The sequence below is a fragment of the Neopelma chrysocephalum genome, unplaced genomic scaffold (genome assembly GCF_003984885.1).
Source record: "Neopelma chrysocephalum unplaced genomic scaffold, ASM398488v2 Primary Assembly neopelma1_68, whole genome shotgun sequence".
Taxonomy (NCBI): domain Eukaryota; kingdom Metazoa; phylum Chordata; class Aves; order Passeriformes; family Pipridae; genus Neopelma; species Neopelma chrysocephalum.
Window position 1 is genome coordinate 9539499 of NW_020897727.1, and position 25493 is coordinate 9564991.

The 25493-nt window shown below is 41.7% G+C and overlaps 1 protein-coding gene across 1 annotated transcript in view; it reads left to right on the forward strand.

Annotated features, from left to right (window-relative positions):
* The window catches only part of PKD1L2 (polycystin 1 like 2), a 39190-nt gene that overhangs the window by 7068 nt on the left and 6629 nt on the right, over window positions 1-25493 (forward strand). Inside the window, exons 6-37 of the mRNA XM_027684913.1 lie at window positions 1055-1284; window positions 1942-2346; window positions 3447-3623; window positions 4249-4298; window positions 5391-5508; window positions 6096-6303; window positions 6879-6999; window positions 7266-7407; window positions 7910-8110; window positions 8324-8469; window positions 8945-9139; window positions 9976-10101; window positions 11465-11647; window positions 12628-12752; window positions 13563-13689; window positions 14573-14707; window positions 15123-15348; window positions 15641-15834; window positions 16257-16487; window positions 16707-16808; window positions 17018-17196; window positions 17512-17658; window positions 18149-18348; window positions 18504-18730; window positions 19255-19468; window positions 20401-20602; window positions 21393-21624; window positions 22025-22121; window positions 22544-22684; window positions 23376-23561; window positions 24392-24719; window positions 24818-24951. Coding sequence (XP_027540714.1) covers window positions 1055-1284; window positions 1942-2346; window positions 3447-3623; window positions 4249-4298; window positions 5391-5508; window positions 6096-6303; window positions 6879-6999; window positions 7266-7407; window positions 7910-8110; window positions 8324-8469; window positions 8945-9139; window positions 9976-10101; window positions 11465-11647; window positions 12628-12752; window positions 13563-13689; window positions 14573-14707; window positions 15123-15348; window positions 15641-15834; window positions 16257-16487; window positions 16707-16808; window positions 17018-17196; window positions 17512-17658; window positions 18149-18348; window positions 18504-18730; window positions 19255-19468; window positions 20401-20602; window positions 21393-21624; window positions 22025-22121; window positions 22544-22684; window positions 23376-23561; window positions 24392-24719; window positions 24818-24951 — 5729 coding nt within the window. The remainder of the gene's footprint in view (window positions 1-1054; window positions 1285-1941; window positions 2347-3446; window positions 3624-4248; window positions 4299-5390; window positions 5509-6095; window positions 6304-6878; window positions 7000-7265; window positions 7408-7909; window positions 8111-8323; window positions 8470-8944; window positions 9140-9975; window positions 10102-11464; window positions 11648-12627; window positions 12753-13562; window positions 13690-14572; window positions 14708-15122; window positions 15349-15640; window positions 15835-16256; window positions 16488-16706; window positions 16809-17017; window positions 17197-17511; window positions 17659-18148; window positions 18349-18503; window positions 18731-19254; window positions 19469-20400; window positions 20603-21392; window positions 21625-22024; window positions 22122-22543; window positions 22685-23375; window positions 23562-24391; window positions 24720-24817; window positions 24952-25493) is intronic.

Below are 25493 nucleotides of genomic sequence, written 5' to 3' on the forward strand. Positions count from 1 at the left end.
TTTAGGAGATCAAACATTTTTCTGTTGGATTTAAAAATCAAATTTTGTCCAAGTGCTGGGAATGACAGAGAAGGGCTCTAGAAATTTATTTATCTACTGATGGAATCCTACTTGAGTGAACTAGGAAAACAAAGAGTACAAGAATGAAAACCAAAAAGAATTAATGTACTAGAAATAGTAAACTTCCTTTCAGAGCTACAGACACAGGCCTGTAGCTGTAAAGAACTTGAGAAAAAAATCTTTAATAGTGAGCCTTAATGTAAAATATATTTGCCAGCTGTAAGCAGAGGCTTGCTGGTTTTATGGGAAGCACTTAATTTACTAAATAGCTCACAGATATGCTCACCTGTGTTCTGTGTCCAGTCTGATACCCACTCTTACAGGAATTGCCTTTTCTGGTCTGATCTTGTCTTTGGCATGTTCTGGAAGTCCAGCTAGAGTGAAAACTGTTTCTTCATTCAAACACCTAATGAAAAATATACATTATCAGGGGTGATATGTCCTGGTCTTTGCCTTTGCTGGGTGATACCATGGTAAGAATCTAAGGAGTTCAGAGAGAAGAGTGTCAGGAATATTGCTGATTTGCCTTCCATGGTGTTTATAATTCAGGAAGGATATCCTGAGGCTCTTTGCACCATCTCCCTTTGTGTGTTAGTGATAACAGCAACCCCCACAGCCATTCATCTCCCACTGTTATCCTGACTGGAGCTGCACCAGACCCAGGAGTGAAGAGACATTTTTGCTGGCACGGGCGAGGACAGAAGCAGCTGCACCCAAAACCTGTCATCTCCCTACTTGACAGCAAAATGTCCCCACCCTTATAGATGTGCTTTGGGAATGACCACCCTGATATACAGCCCTAATAACACCATAGATGGAAGAAGGGGACAATCTTCAACCCCACAAATTCTATGCAAATAAACAAGGGATTACAGTGATTGCAGGATTGCTGAGCCAGGTCAGAAATTTGGGAATGTGACCATGTTACCACGTAGGGTGAAGGACTTCCCAGGACAGTCTTCCACAACAAGCAGCTGTTCTCTTTCTATTGCAGGCTGGTCAGCAACATCACACACAGATACTCCTCTCCTGGAGAGTTCACTGTTTTTGTGGAATGCACCACTAGCGAATGGCACGTGATGGCACAGAGGCAGGTGACTGTCCAAGATAAGATGGATCAACTGAGCATTACTGGGTGCTACAGCCAGTATGGAACTGGGAACAGCTCTCACTGCCGTGCACTGTATGGGGAGGTGTTGTGGATTCAGGTGGAACTCAATGGAGGTGAGGGTAATTTCTCTGCATAATTTCAAGGGCAGGATAAATATTATGCCACCCACGGGACAGAAGCAAGATTTTCATTATGCAAAGCAATCCTTCTTTTTAGAGAAGGCTTTCCCTCTCATTCCTGCTGCTGAATGCTCTCAGGTGCATTGGAGGGCTTCTTTCTCAGAGGTATTTCACCACGTAAAACATAAGTACAAATGATTTTTTCCTATTCACAAAACTGATAGAGCATGAGCTCTGTCAGAGCATGAACTCTAACTTTAGTCACATAAATCCACAGGATACCAGTCAGAATGTTTCTGTATTTGAAGTTAGAAATTCACAGCAATGCTTCTCTGATTGAGGGTAAGAGGATTCCACACTGAGCTGGGCACATTTGCTGGTGTACATTTCTCACTTCAAGTTTCTGGAAGCCATATTTATGCGGAAAAAATAAAATTCAGTAGTGTATGAATTCTCTTGGCTGCCCAAATAGTACCAGCAGGAAACCCATGATAGACTTCCATAAAATCACCTAAAGTGACTTTATTAAAAAAGACTGCATTGCTGCAGTTCTTGTGACTCCTGCATAAATACTGGAGTGCTGCACAAAGCAGCTGGAATTGGTTGGCCTATTACACAAGCTGTGAGAAATGTCGGTGTGTGTTTTTGCAGGCAATGGAGTGACCTACATTATGTCAGCAGATAACATAACCCTGGCTGAATCCAGTGCAAAGGAAGGAATTGCCCCTCATAACCTGACACTGGACAGTGCCTCTCAAGAGCTGCTAGGCCCAGGGATACATCAGCTGGAAATCCGAGCATCCAGCAACACGACAGCGTCAGAGATCTCCCAGACTTTTGCTGTTCACTTAGTTGAGCCAATCTCTGGGCTTCAGGCTGCACTGGCTTCCCACACTCTGCAGCTGGGGGAGAATTTGGAGGTGAATGTCTCTGTGTCTCATGGTGCCCCAGATGAGGTGACATTTGAGGTGATGGGATCCAACGGAACTCACTCTCACACGGAAGATGGTCCTCGTGGGGAACCTCAGACATACGTGGTTCCTGTGCCCTCAGAAGGTACAGCACTGACACCTCCTGTGCTTCCCAAACACTCACAGCTGAGTTCACAGAAAGACTCACAGCATCCTGGGCTGGGGGACAAACATGTACAGCTGAATTTGGTGGCTTTTCTGACTGCTAAACTTGGTGTGCAGAGCAGTGTGAGCAGCACGGTTGTAGTGACTTGTAAGGGAGCTAAAAACTTTGACCTGACAAATGGGCCTCCCCCTGAGACTGAAAGCAAGGCTTCACCTGAGCCTTGCAATGGAAAAAACACAGTAAAAAGACATAGGGTTTATTTTTTTATGACACAATCTGATTCAAGTACAAATGAGGACATTTTCCTGAATCACAAAGTGTTTTCCTCCTGTTTGTTCATATGTATGACATTTCAAGTTTAGACTCCTCTGCATTTTACACTGAAGTAATTAACCATCTGAGGAGTTCTCAGTAGAGATGATAAACAAAAGGGGAGCTTTTCTGTGTGCCCATTTCTAACACGTAGTTTTTGTTGGACTCAATTATGAATAAGCTTTTAAGTAATATTTTCTTTCCATTACTAAGCAATCAAGGCCTTTAGAATGTGAAATTAAGGAGTTTGTACTAAGGAGTTAATTCAGTGGCAGAAGATAAAAAAATTCCATCCTCCAGTGAACTATTCCAATCCTATGCCAAGGCTGGAACAGTAGAAGCTAATTATAATTTCATTTGATGTTTTAAAATTATTCAATATTAAAAGTTTTATTAGGTCTTCCTGTACCCATCTGAACATCTCATTCTTTGAGGCAGAAATTTTCAAATGAGGCAGCTGCTCTCTCAAGATGCCTGAACTCCTTTGGACTTCAATATTTTTACACCTCTAGTTTACTGTGTGATAATACAAACAGCTGGCAAAGAACAGCATGGCAAGGGCTAGGACAGAGGCAGATGGCTTATCAGAAGTTGAGATAAAGAGGAATATTCCTTGAAAAACCTTCCAGTAGAGGACACCTATTAGAAAAACCCCTGAAAACTCTTAACAGAAAAGAATAGGATTTTCTATACAAATGGGATGTTATTCCCCAAACCTGATAGACTGGTCCCACTGCTACTCTTAACTGGCCATTTGTCTTCTCTAGGTATTTTCCTAGTGAAAGTGGTGGCCAAGAATGCCTTCTCAAACATGACTCTGGATCTTGGATTCATCACTGTGTTGGCAAACACTTCCCATAAAAAAGGTAATGGCATTAATCTGACAGTGCTGGTTTTGACCACACTTTTTGCAATCAGAGCCCTTAATGGAATATTTATGGTTTGCATCTAGTAATTGCTTTCCTTCCAGCAACAGTGCTGAAAACTTTTGTGGAGGCTTCTTCCTGATGAAGGCAGATTCCCTGACTTTGAAGTAGTCATAAATTAGCATCACCCTTTATATGCTACACATTGCTCATTTGCTGTTTGTCCTAGAAATAATTAGGGGAGTTTATGGCTCAGGACACAGCTTTGAAACCAGAAAATATTTGCATCACAGCAGTCTCATAATTGCTGTCAGTAAATGCTTCTGGATGGCTCATCCTTACACTTAACAAAATCAGATTATACCAGGAATAAAGTAACCCTAGTTCTAATTGTATTGAAATTTCCCAGTGCTTCCCCCCAATTTTTCTTTGTACATCAATGAAACTCCATCACCTTCTGTGAATATATTTTGATTTACACCATTATGTTTGAAGAATCGGGATCATCTTCTTTACAGTCTGTGATGAGCTTGTTGTTACAATTTTACCTATTTAACTTGACTGCTCTAGAGTCTGATTCTTACAGCCCTGTCTTTCACACTGTCAGTAGTCAAACCCTGTGGATTTAAGTCATATTCACTGAGGATGTCTGAAAGCTTTACAGGTAGCACTAAAATATTCTGCTCTTTTTGGCATTAAACAGATTCTGCTAAGGAAGAAGGCAGCTACAAAACAAATATCCAAAAGGGAAATGTAAGTATTATTGAAGGATCTTTCTTTAAAATTGAAATACATATAAATTTTTCTTACCATTGAAAGTGCTGCATAAGGCATTGGAGAGAAGTATTCATGCCTTAGTAGATTAGGGACTAGGTGTTCTGTGCCCCAAATGGTTTAACACAAAACCTACACCAAAAGTCTTGGAGGCAAATGTGTTTGCAGGCATTCAATCTACAATTCATAAAAAAATATTAGAGAAAATGAACTTTTCCCAGCAATTCAGTTTTGGAAGCTGAAATTTGTTTAGATTAATTTTTAATTAATCTACTTGGATATTGCAAACCTCTCCCTGAAGGGTGATCCCTCAAGCAGAATTTAATATATTTTTATATTGTTTCCAAGTGTTTTCCACTTCTATATTGGAATATATAAATTACTTTGCAATGAAAAAAAATCCAGTTTATGGCAAACTAAGAAGTTAAGGATACATCAATCGCTAGCAGCTGTCCAAATTGAAAGAATAAAAATGCCAGATAGAATATTTTATCATCTTAGAGGTCTAGTTTGTAACTCTGGCAGACAGACATCTGCTACAGGAGATATGATGCTTCACAAGAAGGCACCATGCTTTACAGATTGCCTGTAGGAATATATTGCATCAGAGGAATATAAATCTAATTCTAAACCAAGTTTATTACAGTTTGTTGCCCAGAAAGACAAACTCAGCTACCTCCCTCTTCTCTTTATCTGTAGCTGTAATGTATCCAGTTCAGATAAAAGAGAGATGTACTAGAAGGTGCACCAGAAAACAAGTGGTTGTCCAAGGGTTAGAAGTCTTGCTCCAGATGTCAAGAATTAATAGGAATTAGTTTCCTGGGACCTGCCCTCCCAAGCCATTTCTGCATTCAGGAGAATTTTGCCACACGATTTGTCTGTGCCATCTGTTTCTGTTCCCACAGCTTCTACTTCCACACTACCTCTGATCAGGGAAAGACCATTTAAACTACAGATCTGCATCCAGTCATTTGGGGTCTAAACTTTCAGTTCTTCTTCATTATAAAGAAGCAAGGTTTGTGTGTGTTTACACACGCTCCTGTCCTAACTGATACATTTATTATTATTTAGGATCACAAAAGAGAACCCAAAATCTACATTAAACCAAGTCGCCACGTGGATCCTTTCACAACTGTTACACTTGGCTGGCCAGACAACAACAGTAATTCCAGTTTTCTCTGGTCCTGTGGTATGTGACTTTCCTGAACTTTTTTCACCAACTTCTATTTGATGAGTAACAAACTCACTGTCGTGAAAATCTGACTGAGGGATAGTTTGTTTTCTGGCTTTAAAGTTTGCCACTCACTGTACATGAAGAATGTCCTTGTACCTTACCCTGGTGTTAACACCAAACTGGTCATGGTATCTAATATGGCATGATACTCAGCTTTGCCTTCTCCCAAAGGTTTCAATTTTTCAAGGTCTGCCTTCTCTAAGCTTTCACCCTCATAGTCAAGGATTAGACCCAAGTGATTTACATGGTTAGGCATTTGCAAGGTACATGTGTCTCAATAAAACAGCAATAATTAGTATTAAACATGATGCAAAAACATTTCTGGCTGAAAATTGGATTCAGGACATCTGTGTTCTGTCCCCATAATTATCCTTGACCTCATACATTACTTTGAAGAAGTCAGCCTATACTCTGAACCCAGATTACCAACTCTTTAAATTGGGTTCAGGAAACTTTTTTTGTTCTATCAAGCTCTTTAAAACCCATGGCAGGAAAGTCCTTTATAAGGGACTATTCTAATTATAAGGGAAATGTTTGTGCAGGAGCTTGCTGGCCTGCATGGAATGAATGTGTGCTGCAACAGATAATCCTAACTAACCAATCTGAGGTGCAAATCCCACCTTCCTGCCTTCCTCCTCCGAAATCGGCGGTGACTGTCAGGATTACAGTCCGAAACCACGGCAGTGAAGAGAGGCAGGACGAGCAGTGTCTCTATGTGACTGCAAAACAAGAACTGCAACTGCAAATCAGGTCTGTTTTTAAACCCCAGTATTCACTGGTGAATGTGATTACTGCACAAATACAGTGCAAGGCCACAGTTACCAATAATAGTGATGATAAAGTGATAATGTACTTTTAGAGTCATAGAATCACAGAATGGTTTGAGTTGGAAGGGATTTTAAAGATCATCTTGTTCCACCTCTCTGGCATGGGCAGGGACACCTTCCACTAGACCAGGTTGCTCCAAGCTCCATCCAACCTGGCCTTGAACACATCCATGGATGGGACAGCCACAGCTTCTCTGGGCAACCTGTGCCAGGGCCTCACTGCCCTTATGGTAAAGAAAACTTATTGTTGTAAATCCATTTACAGCTGTAAAAATACTGTCTTGCTGAGTTTTCCAGTCCACATTTCTGAACATAATCCTTTTATTAAGTGAGTAATATTCTTCCCAAAACACTTTGACCCCCCAACATCCTTTCAGTGTTGGAGATTTCCATATGCAAACCTCATTGAAACTATGGGCATAAATGCCATATGTCTGACATTTCTACTAGACATCTCATACAGTTCCTACATGTAACTCCCCTCTTACTTCCTTGCAGGTGTGAGGCAAACTGCAAACCAGTGAATATTAGCAATGAAGTTGTTTTGAGTGTCTCTGGACAGAAGGACTCCCAGGCCATACATTATAACTGGTATTTGGATAACACATCCCAAATCAAGGTGAGAGCACCAGATTGGTCAGAAATACTGCACACACAAAGATAAATGTCCACCCCGAGGGAAAGCCACAGAGGGAAACTTTGTCAAGTGGACGCTTTGAAAATATGAGTGAAGATTGAGAAAGAGTGTGCCTGGTTTGGGAAGGGTTATAATGAAGGGCACCAAACTGCCACCCTGCTCCTGATAAATCACAACAGAAAGCACAGCAAAGAGCCTTTTTGCTGTCCAGAAAACTGCCATGTTTTCTTTTCTGTCTGATTTTCCAGTCTACAACCCTCCCTCTGGCCTGTGCCCTGACTGGTTTCCGGCAGAACTCTTTGAATTTGCTTCAAAGCAACACATCCGTGTTGAGAATGAACAGCTCCTTCTTGCAGACACAGGGAGAAGCTTTTCAGATTAAAGTAACAGGTAGGGACAAGCAGGGTTTTAGGGCTTTTCAGACTCCTTTGAGATAATCTCTGCCGTCATGACATCACACTGACGTTACACACACATAGTCTCGCTGACAAACATGAAGGGAAATTAGTCCACAGGTTGAAAGCTGTTACTTTATATATATGGGTTCTTTAAAATAATGCAGAGATGAGTTTTTTCTGGGCTGTTGCACAGCAGGACAGAATCAGTTATCTTACTCCAAACTGTCAATAACTTTCTTAAGGTTCATCCAAAATGAAGCTGTATTAACACTTGATCAAATAACACAGCTTTGCTTTATAATGCAAGCATTACCATATTTTTAATAGTTCTTTTCCTCTTATGGTTTGTTCAGTAGCAGGATTTCATTCCTAATTAGGCCCAGCCTGATGTTTGTGGTGCCTGGAGGAGCAGCACCGTTGCTCAGTAGGCACAGTGAGTGCCCGGTGCTGCTGGGGCACGATCATTGCTGACGTTCTGCTCCCTCCGCTCCCAGCAGTGACTCAGCGCCGCTACGGAGAGGGGATGTACCTTGTGAGCACCGTGCCCCCGCCCGGCATCCCCGGCTGTGCCGTGTCTCCCGAGCAGGGATCCGTGCTCACCACCTTCAGAATCTCCTGCAGCGCTCCCGGCGCGGTGGGTTCATCCCAACCCAGTCCCAACAGGCAGCTCACGTACTGCTTCTACCTGAAACCAAGTAAGTCCCCAGGGGAACTGTTTGGCTCCTGCACGGTTCCAGCAAGCTCTGCTGCTTCACCAGCAAAAGCAAAGGTGTAACCTGCCCTCTCCATGGGGAGACTGACCCCGAGTCAGCCAGGCCTGCCCAGAGCAAGGCCAGATTCCCCTGTTTGCAGAGAGCAGGAGGTGTCTGGCTGCTGTCTGGTAGGTCACCCCCTCTTTCCTCTTTCAGATTCTCTCCTGGACTGCAGCCCGGATCCTGAACTCTTCCCAGTCTATCTTCCACTTGGAGAAGAGGAAAATAATTTTATTGTACATGTGACAATCACTGTTAGCAACAGCTTTGGTGATACAGTTCAAACGAATGCTTCAGTGAAGGTACATGGTGGAATTACTTTTTTCAAGAACTCTCAAGATGATACCTAACCCATGATTCACTTTTGGAGCTTGTTCCTATTTTTGACATATCACTTCCTTCTGAATGTGCCATAATCATCATTTTCCTATCTAACAAAGACTATTCTCTGTGTGCTCAAGGTAGTCAAAAGTATCTTCCACTGTCCTTTTTCTAGGACAGAAGTTTAAAAGATGATCTCTTTGGACATTGGGCAGTATAAGATGTATTTGGTGAATCTGAAGTTACTCTGTAGGCCCCAAAAAACTCCTGCTTCTTCCCCAGTGCCCCAGGAAGAAAATCCTTATCAGGCCATTAAAAATAAAACATTTAAAACTGGGAACATGAGGTTTTATGTCCCACTGTGGCTAGGCTGTCATCAAGATGATCGTGGAAGCTGTTCCAAGGTAATTATCACAGTGTTGGCAATGTTGAGAGCATATCTGATTTCTTCATCAGGTTGGACCTGCAGATGGGATGGATGGGAACCTGACCCTGCAGGGCATGGTGTCTGAGAAGGCAAACACCATCCTAAAAGATGGGAACAACAGCATGAGCCTTTTCCAGCTGTACAAATCAGTGACATCTGTCCTTAACCAGCAGACCCAAGAGGAAAGCTTTAACATGTCTTTGCAGACAAATACACGAAAAGAGGTCAGCCAGACACTTGTTTTCTTCCAGTACAATGTCATATAATGGACTCTTCATATTCTTTGACAACTCTTAAGTAATAAAAAGCTCACATATCACCACCTGAAATCAATGGAGGTTTCAAGTTTCTAGCATCTGTCTCAGTGTTTGGCACAGCTTTCAGCTATTTTCACTATTTGCCTATATAAATAATTTGTCTTACCACCCACCAGTAAAACAATTAATTCTCAATTGTTATTGCATTAATTTAAAGTAGTTAACTTAAATCCAATTTTCCACAAGCAATTTCAATATCATTAAAATGGCCTCTCCTGTGGGATAAATACCCTATCCAATTTTCCCCAAAAGCACTAGATAGCAGGTAATTTTCTCTTGCCCATTTCAGCTACCAGTTGACATTTCAGTTGTAAGCTGATATTTGTACAGTGCTTTGAGTGCCTCAGATGAGAAGATCGAGAGAAATGTGATGTATCCTTCAATTATGATTCATTATTTGAATAACATCAATCACACATGGCTCTGCTTTCTCTGCAAGTGGCATTTACACAGTCATTCACATACATTAGTACAAATTCTCACAAGTAACTCTCCGTGCTCTTAATGGATGTGAAGCATATGAATTCTCTGTGCTGGGAGGTAACATAAAACTCATGATTATACAATTACTAAGGCAAGTGGCATCTTGTCACTAGGCCTAATATCAGTTCAAATGATCCTTGTTGTGGAGTCTTACTCTACTTCATAATTTACAGCAAGCCTGGCTGTCAATATATAGCACTACTTGCACAGTCCTAATTAGTATCTTGTTCCTTTGCCTAATTATCCCTTTTCATCCCAAGCTCCGAGGGCTGATGCTGACAACTCTCTCTGCTGTTAATGTAACATCAATGCAGGCTGCTCTTAAGATGTCAGAGGTGTTGAAAGAAATCACTTACAGGAGTGAAGAGCTGTCTGTCTCAGCACAGGTAAGACCCAATTCATCTTCCATCTCCTCACACTAACAGCAGAGACTCTGCTGCATCCCACTGACCTTGGAGGAGATTCAGTGCCTTACAGTTTTCTGTTCTTACCCATATTTTCAACTCTACCAGCATGTGTATTTTGACCAGGAGGGAATATATTTTGCTGTTTAGAGTAAGTAAATTCCACTCTCAGATGTTGTCTCAGCAACCTCTGCAATCCAGGCTATGACCATTATATTTATCATATATTTTTTAGATAGAAACCTTAACTTTTAGTCAGAAACATGTTAGGATGTATGCTTTATCTTGTAAAGCACTTTTAGAACATTAAAGAAAAACTGTCCAGGAGGGGTTTTTCTAGAATTTCCCGCATTCATTTGTCCCTGATCCAGGCACTGCCCAAAATGCACCCAGTCAGTGAGGCAGGAACAGGGCAGCACCCAGAGCAACTGGGCACAAATGTGCAGATGGGTCTCACAAAAGTATCTCTTGAATCTTATCTGGCAACATGACATTATTAGTTGATGATGCTATTTATGCTTAAGGTGTGAGCAATGGGAGGACAGAACAAACTGTCACTAGGGAAGTTTCCCAAACATGCAGGCAATAAAAAGAGCTATTCTGATTTCTGATCTATTGTAGGGTTGGAGCCAGGCAACGGCTTGGGAGCATTTCAGCAGTATGTGGTTGACTTTGGCAAGACAAGAGCATAGCTCAGGTTCAGCCCTCACCCTGCAGTGAGGCTGCTTGGAGTTTGCAGGCTGTGGGAATGGATGTGTCCAAGCTTGCAATGAACTTGCCTGGCTCCCTCACCATCCTGGGCTAAAAGCTGGCCACTGCTTTCACACTGACAAAGCAACCACTGGCTGCATTCAGGCACAAAATAAAAATTGTACAACTCATTCTGCTTTGGCACTTAGCACAAGGCCAAGGGTATCACTTGCTGGCAACTCAATAGGGTTTGTGGGAACTAAGATTGAAACACGGCTGTGCTTGGCAATATGGTGGTATTTTTTAGACAGACCACCCAAAAGTATAATTTACTACATTACTGTCCATCCTAGCAGTATCCTTCCCCAGTGTTTGACGGACAAGCTTCCTTCAGATTTTTTTTTTACAGATGAAATCTGTAGAAACAGGCTGCATTTCTCAGGTCTGTATTTCATTTTAGTATAGCATCTAGTACATCATCTTTATTAGCATCGGAGGTATTACCCCAGCACAAATAATTAGAGTAAAAACAGCCTTAGCCAGTAATAGTGCCATGAGATTGCTGCTGTTGCAATATTCAGTAAATGACAGAAGTGTCTTCCCTGTCAGTTGTGGTACCAGCACATCTAAACTGCTGCCTGTGTTTTTCATGCAGGTGGAAGCCAGCAACACTCTGAAAGATGTCAGTGCTTCCTTGCTTGCTGTAAACCCAGAGGACAGCAGAGATGATCAGAACTTAAAGGAAGCAGCCAACCATCTATTTAATGCAGTCAGCAATGTCCTGAAAGCTTCTGTAGAAATCAGAGCTGCAAACTCTTCGGTGCCAGAGGCAGAACAGGTAATTTTGGCTTGGCCCAGTTTGTACTGGACTGTGTGTGAACATGTTTGCTTTTGAGAGGAGCTCTGCTGCCTCTTGTGTTTTTAAATTGGCACTGGGAAGGGTTCATTGAGACACCATGAGGGACTTCAATATGAGAAAAAACATCTCCACAGTTAGACCTGTTACACTGAACGTTTGCTAACAAAGGGGATAGAAGCCTCTTAAGATTTGTTACATTTAAAGCTGGACAGGACAGGGCACTGGAGCATCAGTGTATGACCTCTAATGGATGACAAGCACGTGAAGATTTTTTTTCAGCTTTGGTTCTATCCCCTCTTTTGCCCCTTAACTCAAGGAAGCCACAGGTATTCAATATTCATGATTGCCACCACTGGAATCAACTCTGGGTCCTGCTTTCACTTTTCCAGAAAGCCCACTCTGATGCAACATGTTTATTTTGTCCTACCCTTTCCTATCTAGATGTGAATTGATCTGAGTGCTTCCTGGGCTGAACATACTGTAATTTCATCACTGCAAGGGAATAGGGCATGAAATAAATCTAACCTGAGAGAAAAGGTTATAAACTGGTCAAGCTCCCCCAAGATAACACACTACTAACACACAATTGATACGTAATTAGGTCTTGCTTTTCCAAGTACCTAAACACTAAAGTGTGCGGCTAAAGAGCATTAATGCACAGAAGTGCACAAATATATTGATTTATGTCATGTTTGTAGTGCTTCAAACATCAATGTGTAGAAGTTATAAATAATAAAATATAAAAGTAAAATCTGTAAGACATTTATTTGCTGTCTGCAGTGTTTCAACTGAGAAACTGAATTGCTGATAGAATAACTTTTTCTGAGATTAAGAAGCACATCACCAAGTTTGTCAGCTTTGGAAGACCCTGAAATTTAAAGGAAGCAAAGACAAATGATGTGCAGCTTGATGATTCCAACTACCTTTGCTGCAATTTTCCTCCTCTAATCCTTTCCCAGATTTCGGTGTCACACCAGCTCCTGAGTACAGTGGAAAATCTCCAGAGTGCCCTCCTGTTTGGGAAAGCCCCAGATGATGAACCCACAGTGCTCACCACTCCTTCTGCCACAATGTACATGCACAGGTAACAGCTGCAGTGTCTTCCCCCAAGGCTCCTGAGAGTTAATCAAATTTGCTCCAAGTATTAATTCCACTGTGCTTAAATGGAAGCACCCAACTAAATATTGTAGCATAATGCCAACTTCAACAGTGCAATGAGGCTTCATTACTGCCTGATAGTGAGAACAGCTTGGGTTCCAGTAACATCACCTTAGAATTTCTCATGCTGTGTCTTCTTTAACCAGCAGAGATTTTACTACTATTTCCTGGGAGAGGCAGTAGTCACCTACCTTTGAAATGATGTAGAAAACTCATGTCATGCCAGTTAAGGGTTTCTTTTCTTTTCTGACATGTTATATAGAACTTTAACCAGCTTGGCAGAAGCAAATGTAATTCTGAGGAGCCTGACAAGCATTCTCCATTTCCAATAATCATCTCTAAATTGTTCCCCAAGAGCTTGGTTTTCATCCACCTCACACTGTGCATTCAAACCAAGAGCATGTTCACACAGAAACCACGTATGTCTCTCACAGAAGCACACCTTGGGCACAAATTCCTCTCCAGATATGCCAATTCCACCCCTTTTTTGATGATTCCATGGTAGTGTTATGTGCAGTACTACGTCAGGGACAGATCATTTTACAAAGTATTTACTGGCAGAGTTGGAAATAGTTTTGCAACTAAGATATACTTGTGAAAAGAGAAAGCTTTTTCTCTAGTTATGAAGTCCATGTTATTAATGTTTGGTCTTTTTTTGATTTTTTTCCCTTTATTTTCTATTTCTTTTCTTATTTCTGTTTAATCTGCTTTGTTGTGTCCAACCCTAACTGGACAGATTACAAACAGAAAACATGGATGGCACATCCATTAACATCTCCAATTCCAGCTCTGCCAGCTTTACTCTCCCACCTGCTTCCTCTCTGAGTGTTTCAGGACTTGATGATGAAACAGTGGATATAAGGGCAAGTAAACAGCTTTTATCTGACTCAGTCTGATATTCAACTTACACTCCCAACATAATGGTTTTAGAATATTTTCTCCTTTTAAAATGAGCACACAAGTCATCCCTCCTGTCATGACAATAATTTGAAATATTTTTGGTCAAAGAAATCTTCATTTATCTTAATTGCATGAGGTTGTTTCAGCAAGCTAAGGAGGACTGAAAGCTGAACTTCCCCATCCCATCATCCCCTCACATACACTTACATGGCCAGAGAAGGCAATGGAATGAATCAATACCTATACATCTATTTGCTGTTTGTTTACATCTTATGCTCTGAGGAGGATGGAACGGCTGAGGCCATGTCACATTCAAACTAAAGTGCAGCAGCCCTCCTTCATCCCAGCTAGAAACACACGAGGCACTCAGATCCTGCAGGAGACAAATGTCCTGTAATAACACATCCCCTATTCTGAATTAGGACATGGTGGTTTTTTCCCCTCAGAACAATAGATAGCATGTAATTGTCATATTTTTATAATAAATTTTCTAAAGGCCTCTCTGCTTGATTTGACCCTCTCAGGAGAACTCCATAATACCTGCAATAATTTTTTTTTTCATTGCATCTTTTCCAACTCTGCTAAAAAAGGGTTACAGAGTATGGAAAAAGGAAAGATTGTTGAACACGTCAGTTTTCAGAATCAAAATCACTTTCAAGGTTTGTGTTGATCGACCTTAGGGATAAGGTAGATTCTTATTTAGATCTAAATGCAGACAAATCTTCTTGAAAGTTGAGTCCTGTTTGGGTCTGAGCTCAACCTTTCACTCTTCAGCAATTTAGCATAGGAGTATAATGAAATATTGACAATATCTCAGTTGTCTGATTGTTAATGTTTTGCTAACAGATGGTGAGCTTTGCTGTGAGCCCCTTTTTCTCCAGTGACACCAGTTTTGACATCAGTGGAACAGTGGGGGGTCTAAGTCTTACTGGTCTGGATGGCTTGATCATACCAGTCAGCAACCTCAAAGAGAACATTGAAGTAAATCCACTATTTTCTATCCCTCTCCCTCTTTTCCCATTTTTTCCTTTCTCCATTAATGAACTGTAATTTGTGTTATCATCTTCTGTAAGGTGAAAACAAATGCTGCAGTGTTGATTACCTTAGATAATGGGATGATGTTGTCTGCATTTGTGATGAGGGGATTTGTGTGATGTGATGAATGAAATAACAAATATTTCTGTCTTTTCTTAAAAAGGAGGTATCTTATCCTTCATTTAAATGGATGTGAGAATGAATGTTTTCAGAGGTTAGCTGACATTAGCAAGAAAATTACTTTGAAGCTGGTATTTTTGCTTTCCTGATGTTATGAACAAAGATAATCTAGCACGTGGTTGCATGCTAGGAGCAAAGTGCTTTGCTGTATTTAAACCTCTATCTTTCTGTTTAAAAACAGATCATGTTACCAAGGCTTTCATCGACTCAGGAAGATAAGATTCTGTTGAATCTGGGCAATTACAGCACTTTCCAAGTCAATGTTACCTCAGAAAACACATCTATAGTGATCCACCTGGAATCTGAACACGACATTCCACTAATACTCTACCTGGGGTACGGTTATCACCCAAATGAGACTAATTATGATATGAAAAAACATCTGTTCTCTAAGAAAGCTGCTGGAGGTAAGATAATGTTTAGTGACCCATGAACTTGCAGAGTGAGCCTTGCCCATGGGTTCAGGTGTCCAGCTGGAAAGAAACCTCTCACAGGAGTTTCAGTCTGTCGTGCTTCAGGGTTCCAGTCTCTAGTGCACAGTGTTCACCAACAGGAGCAAAGAGTGGGCTGCTTTGAATGATGAGTTGCTAAGAATTATTTCATACCTGTTTCTTTGGTTTATTTATTATATGCAATAGAGCTGCATACTTCTGAATTAGCATTTCTCCATGCATTGAAACTAAAATGTTTCTCTTCAAGGTGAGACAAACACCTGGGTTCTTAGCCCGGAAGAACTCATTTTTGGAGAAGGAACCTACTATTTCATGGTTTTGCAAGATATGGGAATGGATTCCAAAGTCTATGCTGGGCTAACTATAGGTGTCACTTGCTTTGCATCCCGCTGTGTATTTTGGGATGAGCGCCAGGGGAGCTGGAACAGCTATGGATGTCATGTAAGTCGAGCAAAACAAAACAGTGTTTCTGTTACACACTTCAAAGCCAGCCCTTATAACCACCACCTTGCAGTAAAATGAGAGCACTGAACTTGCACCTCAAAACAAGATCATTCTGAGATGTTTTAATAAACTGAAGAAGTTTAGTCATACTGAACTAAGCTTCAAATGACATTTCCATTTCTATTTCTTGGGATGAACTTCCAAGAAGAAATGAAAAATTTTGACAAGGCCAAATGCTATAATGCTTGTTACTGGCTACATATTAATGTTCCTTATTGGAATTTGAACTATTCTTTTGTGTACAGCAGTTCTCTGCACTAACTCACCAATCTCAGCACTATCTTTTCATTTGCTTGGTAAGTCATCTAATACTTTAAAGCCAAATGTTTTATCAGGATTCTTTTTTTTGTGGGTTTCAGGTAGGACCAAAAACAAATCCTAGAAGCACACAGTGCCTGTGCAATCATCTGACTTTCTTTGGGAGCTCCTTCCTTGTCATTCCCAATGCCATAGATGTCAGCAAAACTGCACAGCTATTTGGTACATTTGTGGACAATCCCGTGGTGGTGACAACTGTAGGATGCATCTTTCTGATTTATGTGCTTGTAGTTATTTGGGCTCGAAGGAAAGACATCCAGGATGATGCCAAAGTAAGTCTTCAGCTAATAAAGACAATGTATTTAGGCCAATTCCCACCATGCCAAGGCTGTGTTAATAGGAAGTCTTTAACTTATTCTACTCCCTTCCCTGTAACTCTGTTTACTGGGAAGTAAACGTTGTTCACAGGATGACAAATTCCTGCTCACAGCTTTCAGGAATCCACGCTTCCAGACCAGCTGACACACTGCTTGTGTTGTGTTGCTCTGCAGGTGAAAATCACAGTCCTGGAAGACAATGACCCCTTTGCTCAGTATCGGTACCTGGTGACAGTTTTTACAGGACACCGCCGTGGTGCAGCCACAACCTCCAAGGTATTCATGGCACTGTGAGGGGAAACAGTTTGTGCACCCATTTAGGGAACTGCATGAACAATGGAGTGCCTGAGGCTGTTAAACAGGACAGCTCAAATGCACCATCTAAGCCAGAAAGTCCTTAGGTTTGATGGAAGCTGGAGGAATATGCCAGAGGAATAATTGTACGTAGGACCGGGATGTCTTCATTGTGCCATCTTATTTTCCAGGTGACTCTCACCCTCTATGGAATGGAAGGAGAGAGTGAGCCCCACCATCTAATTGATCCTGATACACCTGTGTTTGAACGTGGAGGAGTGGATGTTTTCCTTCTCTGTACCTTCTTCCCTCTTGGGGAACTGCAGAGTATTAGACTGTGGCATGATAACTCAGGGGACAGCCCGTCCTGGTAAGTGGAGATCTGAAGATTCACAAATTTTTCTTTATAATGATAACAGTTTTCTAGCTCTTGAGAATTATCCTTCCTAAAGTTCTAGAAAGAAGTGTTAGTTTCTCATTTTTGCAGGTGAATAGGTCAAATCATAATCTAAACTGCAGGACCAGGAGTGCTTCCCATATCCCATGTCCAGTACAGGATGGGATGTGTTCTGTGCCTTACAGTTTAGACACACCCTAAGAAGCCAAAGGCCAGAGTTTGTCCTCCATAAGTGCTGTCCAGTTCTGAATTTCACATGTGATTGTGCCATGTATGTTTTTCCAACAGGTATGTGAATCGAGTGTTAGTCCATGATCTGGCATGGGATCAGAAATGGTACTTCCTCTGTAACTCCTGGCTAGCCATTGATATTGGAGAATGTGTCCTAGATAAAGTGTTCCCAGTAGCTACAGAACGGGACATGAAGCAGTTCAGGTACCTTCTATTTTATGCACGTTTTTAATCTTGATAGCAATCAATCTAGAAGAGCAAGCATGAAAAAGAAAGACCAAACCCCCAGACAAAAATGAAAACAAGGAATGTCTTTCCAGTGCTCTGAAAGGGCTCTGAACAAGGAAAAGAGGAAGGATACAGTAATACCACACTGGAAATATTGGTGTTTAAGAAGGATAGCCTGACAAGACCTACAGAAACCCAAGCATCTTCTCTTATGTGTAATTTCCTTAACAATTTAAATAGAAACTGCTCATGGTTCACTTTCCCTCCATGGTGTGGCCAAAAGGAAAGGATATAAGTAGCTATGACCACTCTGTGCAAATCAAACCACAATATTTGGTAATTTCTCACCGTTATTATTCCTTCTGACAGTACCTGCAAGCATGATCAGGTCAGGACACTGAACTACAGTTTTAGTCTTTCCTCTCCTTTCTAAGCATCCATTTGATTTCCCTCTCCTCCTTTCCAGCAATCTGTTTTTCATGAAGACCTCCAGGGATTTCCAGGACGGGCACATCTGGTACTCGGTTTTCAGCCGCTCCCCACGAAGCTCCTTCACGCGCGCCCAGCGCGTGTCGTGTTGCTTCTCCCTGCTGCTGTGCACCATGCTGACCAGCATCATGTTCTGGGGTGTGCCAAAGGACCCAGCCGAGCAGAAAATGGATCTGGGTAACAAACCTCACCATTGCTTGGGCAGGGAAATAGAGAGGCAGCAGAATGTAGAAGCAGGAGAGTTGAACAAATGGGCTTTTTCACAAGATAAACCTGATGGTTTATTTTTCCTGGGGTTGTTTTTCCTCCTCCCCTCTGTTTGACCTTGACAGGTAAGATCGAGTTCACATGGCAGGAAGTGATGATTGGCTTTGAGAGCTCCCTCCTCATGTTCCCCATCAACCTGCTCATTGTGCAGATCTTCAGGAACACACGACCCCGGCCAGCCAAGGAGGGGGGACAGAGGAAGCCGGGGAAGAATGGCCGAGTGTCCCCAAGCGTACCCCTCACCTCAGAGGTCACCCAGGCTGCCTCGCTCACTCCAGAGGCTGTGACAAAGGCAAGTCCCTGCGAGTCCTGCACTGCCCTCTGGTGCCACGCACAACCAGCTTCCCTGGCTCCACAGCACAAACGTTCCCTACCAGATGCCCTTCAGCCAGTCTGAAGAGAAAAGCCAATTGCCACGGGTGCAAAGCTCTCATTTGCCCACCTAAATGCCATCCACAACTTTGTTAAGAGCTGCCTCTGTACGTCCCAGCCCTTGCACAATTACTGTGCAACCAAATCACTGTGTTCAGGGGTAAAGGAAACACTAAGCAAGACAGTGAAGATTAAAGGTATCATAGACCCAACCTTTCTCAGCTTAGGTCCCCAGGCAGGTAAGCTGTCCTTTTGAACCCTGAAAGCTGTCTTGCTGAACTCACTGAAATCTGCTCATCACATCCAGCAGTGTAAGATGTGCTATTCTTATCCATTCTGGAGACTTTAGCAATTGGTGCAGCTCCCAGCCAGTGGTGCTGTCAGATCACATCAGCTTAAGCCACTGCAGCCAGAGTCACTGCTGTGTTGCTCTGTCTTTCCTAGGATATAAGAAGAATTGCCAACTCACTCTTGAAAGTCCTGAAGACTCCACCTCTCACCTCAGCATCAGATCTTGGAAAAGCAACAAACATCAACTCCCTTCTGTCATTGGTTGAGGACATCATCTGCCAGCAGAACAGAGCTGGGCAAGGGTTTTATGACGGGAGCAAAAAGGATGGCCCTGTAATTGTCACTTTAGGTTCTATGGATATGCAAGGTACACAACAGACTGTGAAATGCCCTCTGAAGCCTTTGCAGTGCAAATGATGACAGCACTGGATGGGATGACCCAAGCTCTTCTTACATTCTGACACAGAGGCAATTGCAGAATTACAGAGCAGCTGAGGTTAGAAGGGATCTCTGGATCCCACCACTCTGCTCAGAGCAGGGTCAGCTGGGGAAGGATTGCCCAAGATCAGATCCAGTCAGAGTTTGAATGATTCCAAGGGCAGAGATTCAGCAAATTCTCTGATCAACCTACTCCAGTGTCCAACAGTCCTCACAATACTCTCCTGTTCAGAAAGAATTTCCTGTGTTTTAATTTGTGCCCATTGCCTCTTGTCCTTTCACTGTGCACAACGGAGCGCCCAACTGAGTAAAGACAACTGTGAAATCTCTATTTCTTACACTGTAGAATTAAATATTTGCTACCAGTCTGACTTGGGAGCAGGATCAGTATCTACCAGCACAAAGACTCATGAATATCAGTTGTTTCACAGTTTTTTAACCTGTCTTTTTTTTTCCTCTTGGTCTTGTGCTGTTGTTCCTTTCAGTTTGACTCTCAACTCAGGCATTTATTTATCTTCAATTAAACAAGAATATATGAGTAAACAATCTAACTGATTTCATTGATACTCATAGTTGTCTTTTCCAATGAGTCTACCAATTGCACAGGGAAACTATGAACAAATTAACAGTTGATCTGATCTGACTTCTCTATTAAGGTTTTAGGACCTGTTTAACTAATTCCAGCAGAAGAGTATTAAGCTCTAGTACTAAAGCTGGTTTTACACACCCCTTGACATGTTGCTCTTCACTTTGTCACATTCATAATCCTTAGCTCCAGTTCTACTACCCTTTGTACTGAACAGTATTTTAATCTGGACATAGTTTTTCTCAATAGGTAAATAAATAATTCTTCGCCTGCAGAAAAAACAAGAAGCCCAAGTCCAGGGAAGAGAATTTGTGAGCGACTGAAATACAGTGATTACAATTACTGCTTGTACACACAACTCCAGCATGTGGAGATGGAGCTGGAATTACTGGGGCCCCATAAATTCCAGCTGCCTCAGAGTTACACACAAGCTGTTCATCAGGTTCAGCACATGAAGAACCTCCTGGAGCCCCGAATGTGCTCGTCAGCATCCATCAGTGAGGGGTAACCTGGTTCTCATCTCACTCTCAGTATAAGTAAATTCATGAATTCAAAATTGGTCAGGATGACAGAGCCCAAATAATTACTGCTTAATATGTGCTAGATGACTATTATTATAGCTGTAAAAATAAGTCTTACTATTATACCATTGTAGAAAAGAAATTTCCACGCACTGTGAACTGCACACAAAGGCAATAATGACAGATCATTGCTCTTTGTTATTTTGGCCTCCAAAATGGGAAGTTACAACACAATGCCACATGATAGTAAAGGGCTGGGATAATCACCAAGCTCCAAAGCCACAGAAGTCTCTTTAAATGTATGGATAAAGAAAAATTAATAAGCAGACAAAAATAGTGCAGTGAAATATGATAATTAAATTGGAAGAATCGAAAACAATTGCTCTAATTATCTCTCTGGCCTTTATGCTGATCACAAGAGACACATCCAGCAGCTTAAATACACTCATGGTTTTCTTTGTCAATAATTCTACTGGAGGTTCAATTATGCATAAACTGGGGAGTAAATAAGTCCATCATATTTATTTGGATTTTAGCTGATCTCTGCACACTTCCTCGCATTTTTGCTACCCATACTTTTTGCTATCCATATATCCTACATAACTGCATTAGTTAAAAGAAGTCAGAATATTTTGATTGAGGTTTTAAATCATAAGATGTTGCCTGTTCCCAGTGAACTTGATGGTTGTGATTTTGGCTCCTGTTCCACCACAGACTGATATTTTCTCTTCTGGTTGACTCTCAAGGTGGTCCCTTACTCCAAACTTCTCCGGTGATGACAAGAAGAGTGTTTCTTCCAAAGGACTGCCCTGGTGGTTTGTGTTCATCGGGTGGTTCCTGGTGGCAGCCACCAGTGGTGTGTCCGGGTTCTTTACCATGCTCTATGGGCTGCACTACGGCAAGGAGAACTCCATCAAGTGGCTGATCTCCATGGTCATCTCCTTCTTGGAAAGTCTTTTCATCACACAGCCCTTAAAGGTGAGATCCTCAGAAATACAACCACTGGGCAAGATCAACTCATCTATTACCATAGCAGGAAGACAGTGTAGCACGTTCTAAAGAACCACAGGATCTAAGATATAAAATGAGAAGCCTTTGCCCTTAACACAAGGTGGTTTGTAGAGTTCTGTTGTCTTTTGCTGACATTAACTCCATTAGTTTCATCTCCATTTTTTCATCAGGGTTTAATAGGAGATGAGGTTTCTGAGCAGGGAAGATGCGTCACCGTGCACTGTTCTCTTGTTTAAGGGCTTCAGCTGCAGGAGCTCAACAGTCAGAGAGCAGTTGTTCTCTGCAGTGCCTGGATCCAAAGGGATCAGTGGCCTGCACTTCTTTATATGAAATGGGCATATGGTGACTTATAGCTGATTCTTTCCAGGTGCTGGGATTTGCTGCTTTTTTTGCTCTGGTTCTGAAGAAGGTGGAACATGAGGATGTAGAAAACCCAGCTATTGATGGGCCTTTATCTGCACCAGGTAAGTGCCGGTAAAGTGAGATATTATTAAAGAAAGTGCAGCATTCTCAAGCTTCTGGAGTGCTTTATGCATAAATGTGTGACTCAGCTCAGCTGAGAACTTCACTGGTTATCTTTACATACCTGAATCTTAGCTGTCAATGTCAGCAGAAATCACTTAATCCACAGGCATTATGACTACCTGCCTACCCATCAGCATTCCCAAGATCAAGTGGAAGTGAAAACAAACCTAAATAACTGGTTTTGTGTCAGCTGCAGAAAAAAATAAAGACCACTGTACGTATAGGTTGGATAAATCCTGCAGAACTGTTTCCTAAGGGAAAGCAATAAATAGAAATGTTTCCTTTGAACGTCCAAAGAAACAAAAAGCAGGACATGGATGATCTGTTTACTAATCCCAGGGTTTACTGCTCTCCCTCTCAGGTGATTCACACCCTGTCTTTGGAGCCCGAAGGGACAGCAGAAGCAACATTTACCGGCCACCTCCTGCAGCTGATGTGGAAAAAATGAAAATCAGCTGCATGAAGGAGCAGAAAGCATTTGCCCTCATCCGAGAAATCCTGGGTATCCATGCCTAGATTCTCTTGCTTTATTCAGTAGTACTCATCAGTGCTTTTACAGCAGTGAAAATATTGTTCTCTTGGGTGACAAAGTTTTGGCATATCTTCAGCTTTCTGCCAGCCATTGTGATGTAGAGACAGGCTGTTCTGTGGCAGCTGGAGCTGCAAGGAGGTGGAAATGTCAGCTGGAGGTAGACGTGTGGCTAAGTCTTGATTTTATGGTAAAGAAACATGTCAGAGACACATAAAAGGTTAAAATAAAAATAGGAAGGATGGAATGAGGAGGTCAACAGTAAAATGAAGCTGAAGTCAAAGAGCAGAGGGAGGACATCTTTCTAAAAGCAGTGGTATCTATATAGATAATGATTTATACTCTTGTTTTACTTCCTCTGAAATCAATGGGAAAATTACCTCAACTTCACTGGGAACAAAGTTAGACTACTCATTTTATTTAGAGCTGTTGAACTGCTGTTCAGCCTTCCCACTTGTTTTCTTGACTGCTGCTCACATTCCAGCTGTGAAACAGTTAAACTGCAGCAGGTTGTGCACATTCACCAGCACTGGTCACTCAGAGTCTACAAAGCACCTCCTTGGCCTGATGGGTGCTGACAGCAGTAACCATTCCTGCAGTGTATTTTGAACAGCATTGTTAATTCAGATCTCACATGTGCTGTCTCTTCCTGTTTTTTTCCCAGCCTATATTGGGTTTTTATGGATGCTGTTACTGGTTGCCTATGGGCAGAGAGATCCCAATTCCTACTATTTGAACAAACACATTGAGGAAAGCTTTACAGCTGGATTCCACGATGTCTACAGTTACCAGGATTTCTTCACGTGGGCAAACACAACCTTACTCAAAAACCTGTACGGATCATATAAAGGTGCAGAGTCACATTGTTTCCCATCAGCTTGCCAGATTCTGAAGCATAATCTTTTATACATATCCCTAACTTTTACATGCATATTTGAATGGAGAAAGAGATGTGAGAGTACAAGGCTAGCATGAATTCTTATAATATGAATACCCTCACAGCTTGATCACAGGTCAAATGTGCCCTGATATTTTCCTTGTATTTTATATAAACCAGAAGATCTGCACTATAATGCTACATTTTTCACATTTTACATTAGGTACTGCAGATGTTCAGATTTATGCCTCAGTTCTACTCAAGCTTCTTTCCATAACCCAGAAAAGAGAATGGCAGACAGGTGGCACCATAAAGCTTTTCTCAGGAGAGTTGTTTGCATCAGGGCTTGGGTCAATGTGAAGGCAAATTATGCAATATCACCGTGTTCTCTCTATGTAGCCACATGCAGAAAAATCTGACCCATTTTCCAGCTCACATTTAAGGGTAAATACTGAAATACATTAGCAGAGTTGTTCTTTGGCCATGACAGGCCACACGAACACTGCATAAAGCTACTCTGCTGTGGGAGTCAAAGTGAGTCACTTTTCTCCCTCCAGCCTCATTTTCCTTCTGTATAAAATACAGATGGGTAGTGATACTGAACTCTGGTTTTATGAATGTTCTTTAAGAACTCAGTTCCAATCAACATAAGGGTTTCATTTCCATGACTATTTTGCTTACAGTGTTTCTGAGAAAAGAATATATGGCAAAATATTAAGGCATCAGTGAATCATAAATGAAATGAAGAAATATTATTTGTTCTGTCATGTTGCCAGTGCTGCTCTTTTCCATCTCCTGTTTAGGATTCATTACAGATGGCAATTCCAAGCTGGTGGGGAGTGCTCGAATTCGCCAAGTAAGAGTGAAAGGAGACACCTGCCCTATTTCTCCCAAACTCCAGCATGTAGTTGAGGAATGCCACGCTCCATACTCCCTACAGACAGAAGATACAGCAGTTTATGGGGAACACTGGAATACTTCGGTCTTTGATAACTCCTCTGAGCTGAGCTCAGCGTGGCAGTATCAGAGTCAGTCCAAACTGAGAGGGCAGCCCAGCTGGGGTAAACTGGCCACCTACAGTGGAGGGGGATACGTGATTCACCTGGGAACCGATCCTGGGAATGCCTCCAGGTACCACTTGTATTCCTGTAAGTTATCAGTGTCTCCTCCCTGTGATACTGTCTCTATCCTGGATGAGTTGGATCACTGGCTTTACATTGTTTTGGCAGAATTCTCCAATACCTTTTCAACAATGTCTGGCTGGACACCTTCACCAGAGCAGTGTTTGTTGAATTTACAGTCTACAATGCCAATGTGAACCTGTTCTGCATTATAAGCCTGATGTTTGAGAGCAATGCTTTGGGTGAGTACATTTTTTAAGTTACACATTTGTGAAGAGAGCAAGCAGTGCACCTATAGAAGGTGGATTTACATGTTGTCAGTGTTTTCCTAGTTCTTTATTCAGTAAACAGAAGGGTTTTAATAAATCTAATCATGGCAGAATCAATGCAAATTATATAAATCATTAAGGAAAAATGCAGCATCACAGTAATACTGACCAAAATGGAATATCTTATGTTTGCTTATGCTGTGGTCATCTGCTGATGAAGGAAACATGGCACTGAAACTTAACCTCCAGAATTTATACAAGAACAAGAAAAAATTATGTTTCCTAATCTCTTCAGCTAATCAATACAATATTAAGACAAAAAGTACAAATAACAGTCTGTCTTCTTTGTTCCAGATGACTTCCAGTATATTGCTGTGTAATCATATAATACATAACCTGGATACAACAAAGAGAATAGAGAAACCATATTCTGGTTTAAAGGCCATAAAAAAAAAAAACATTTGGTCTGGGAGCAGCCTCCCTCAGGTCTGGCCCGGTGCTGGAAAATGCCAAAA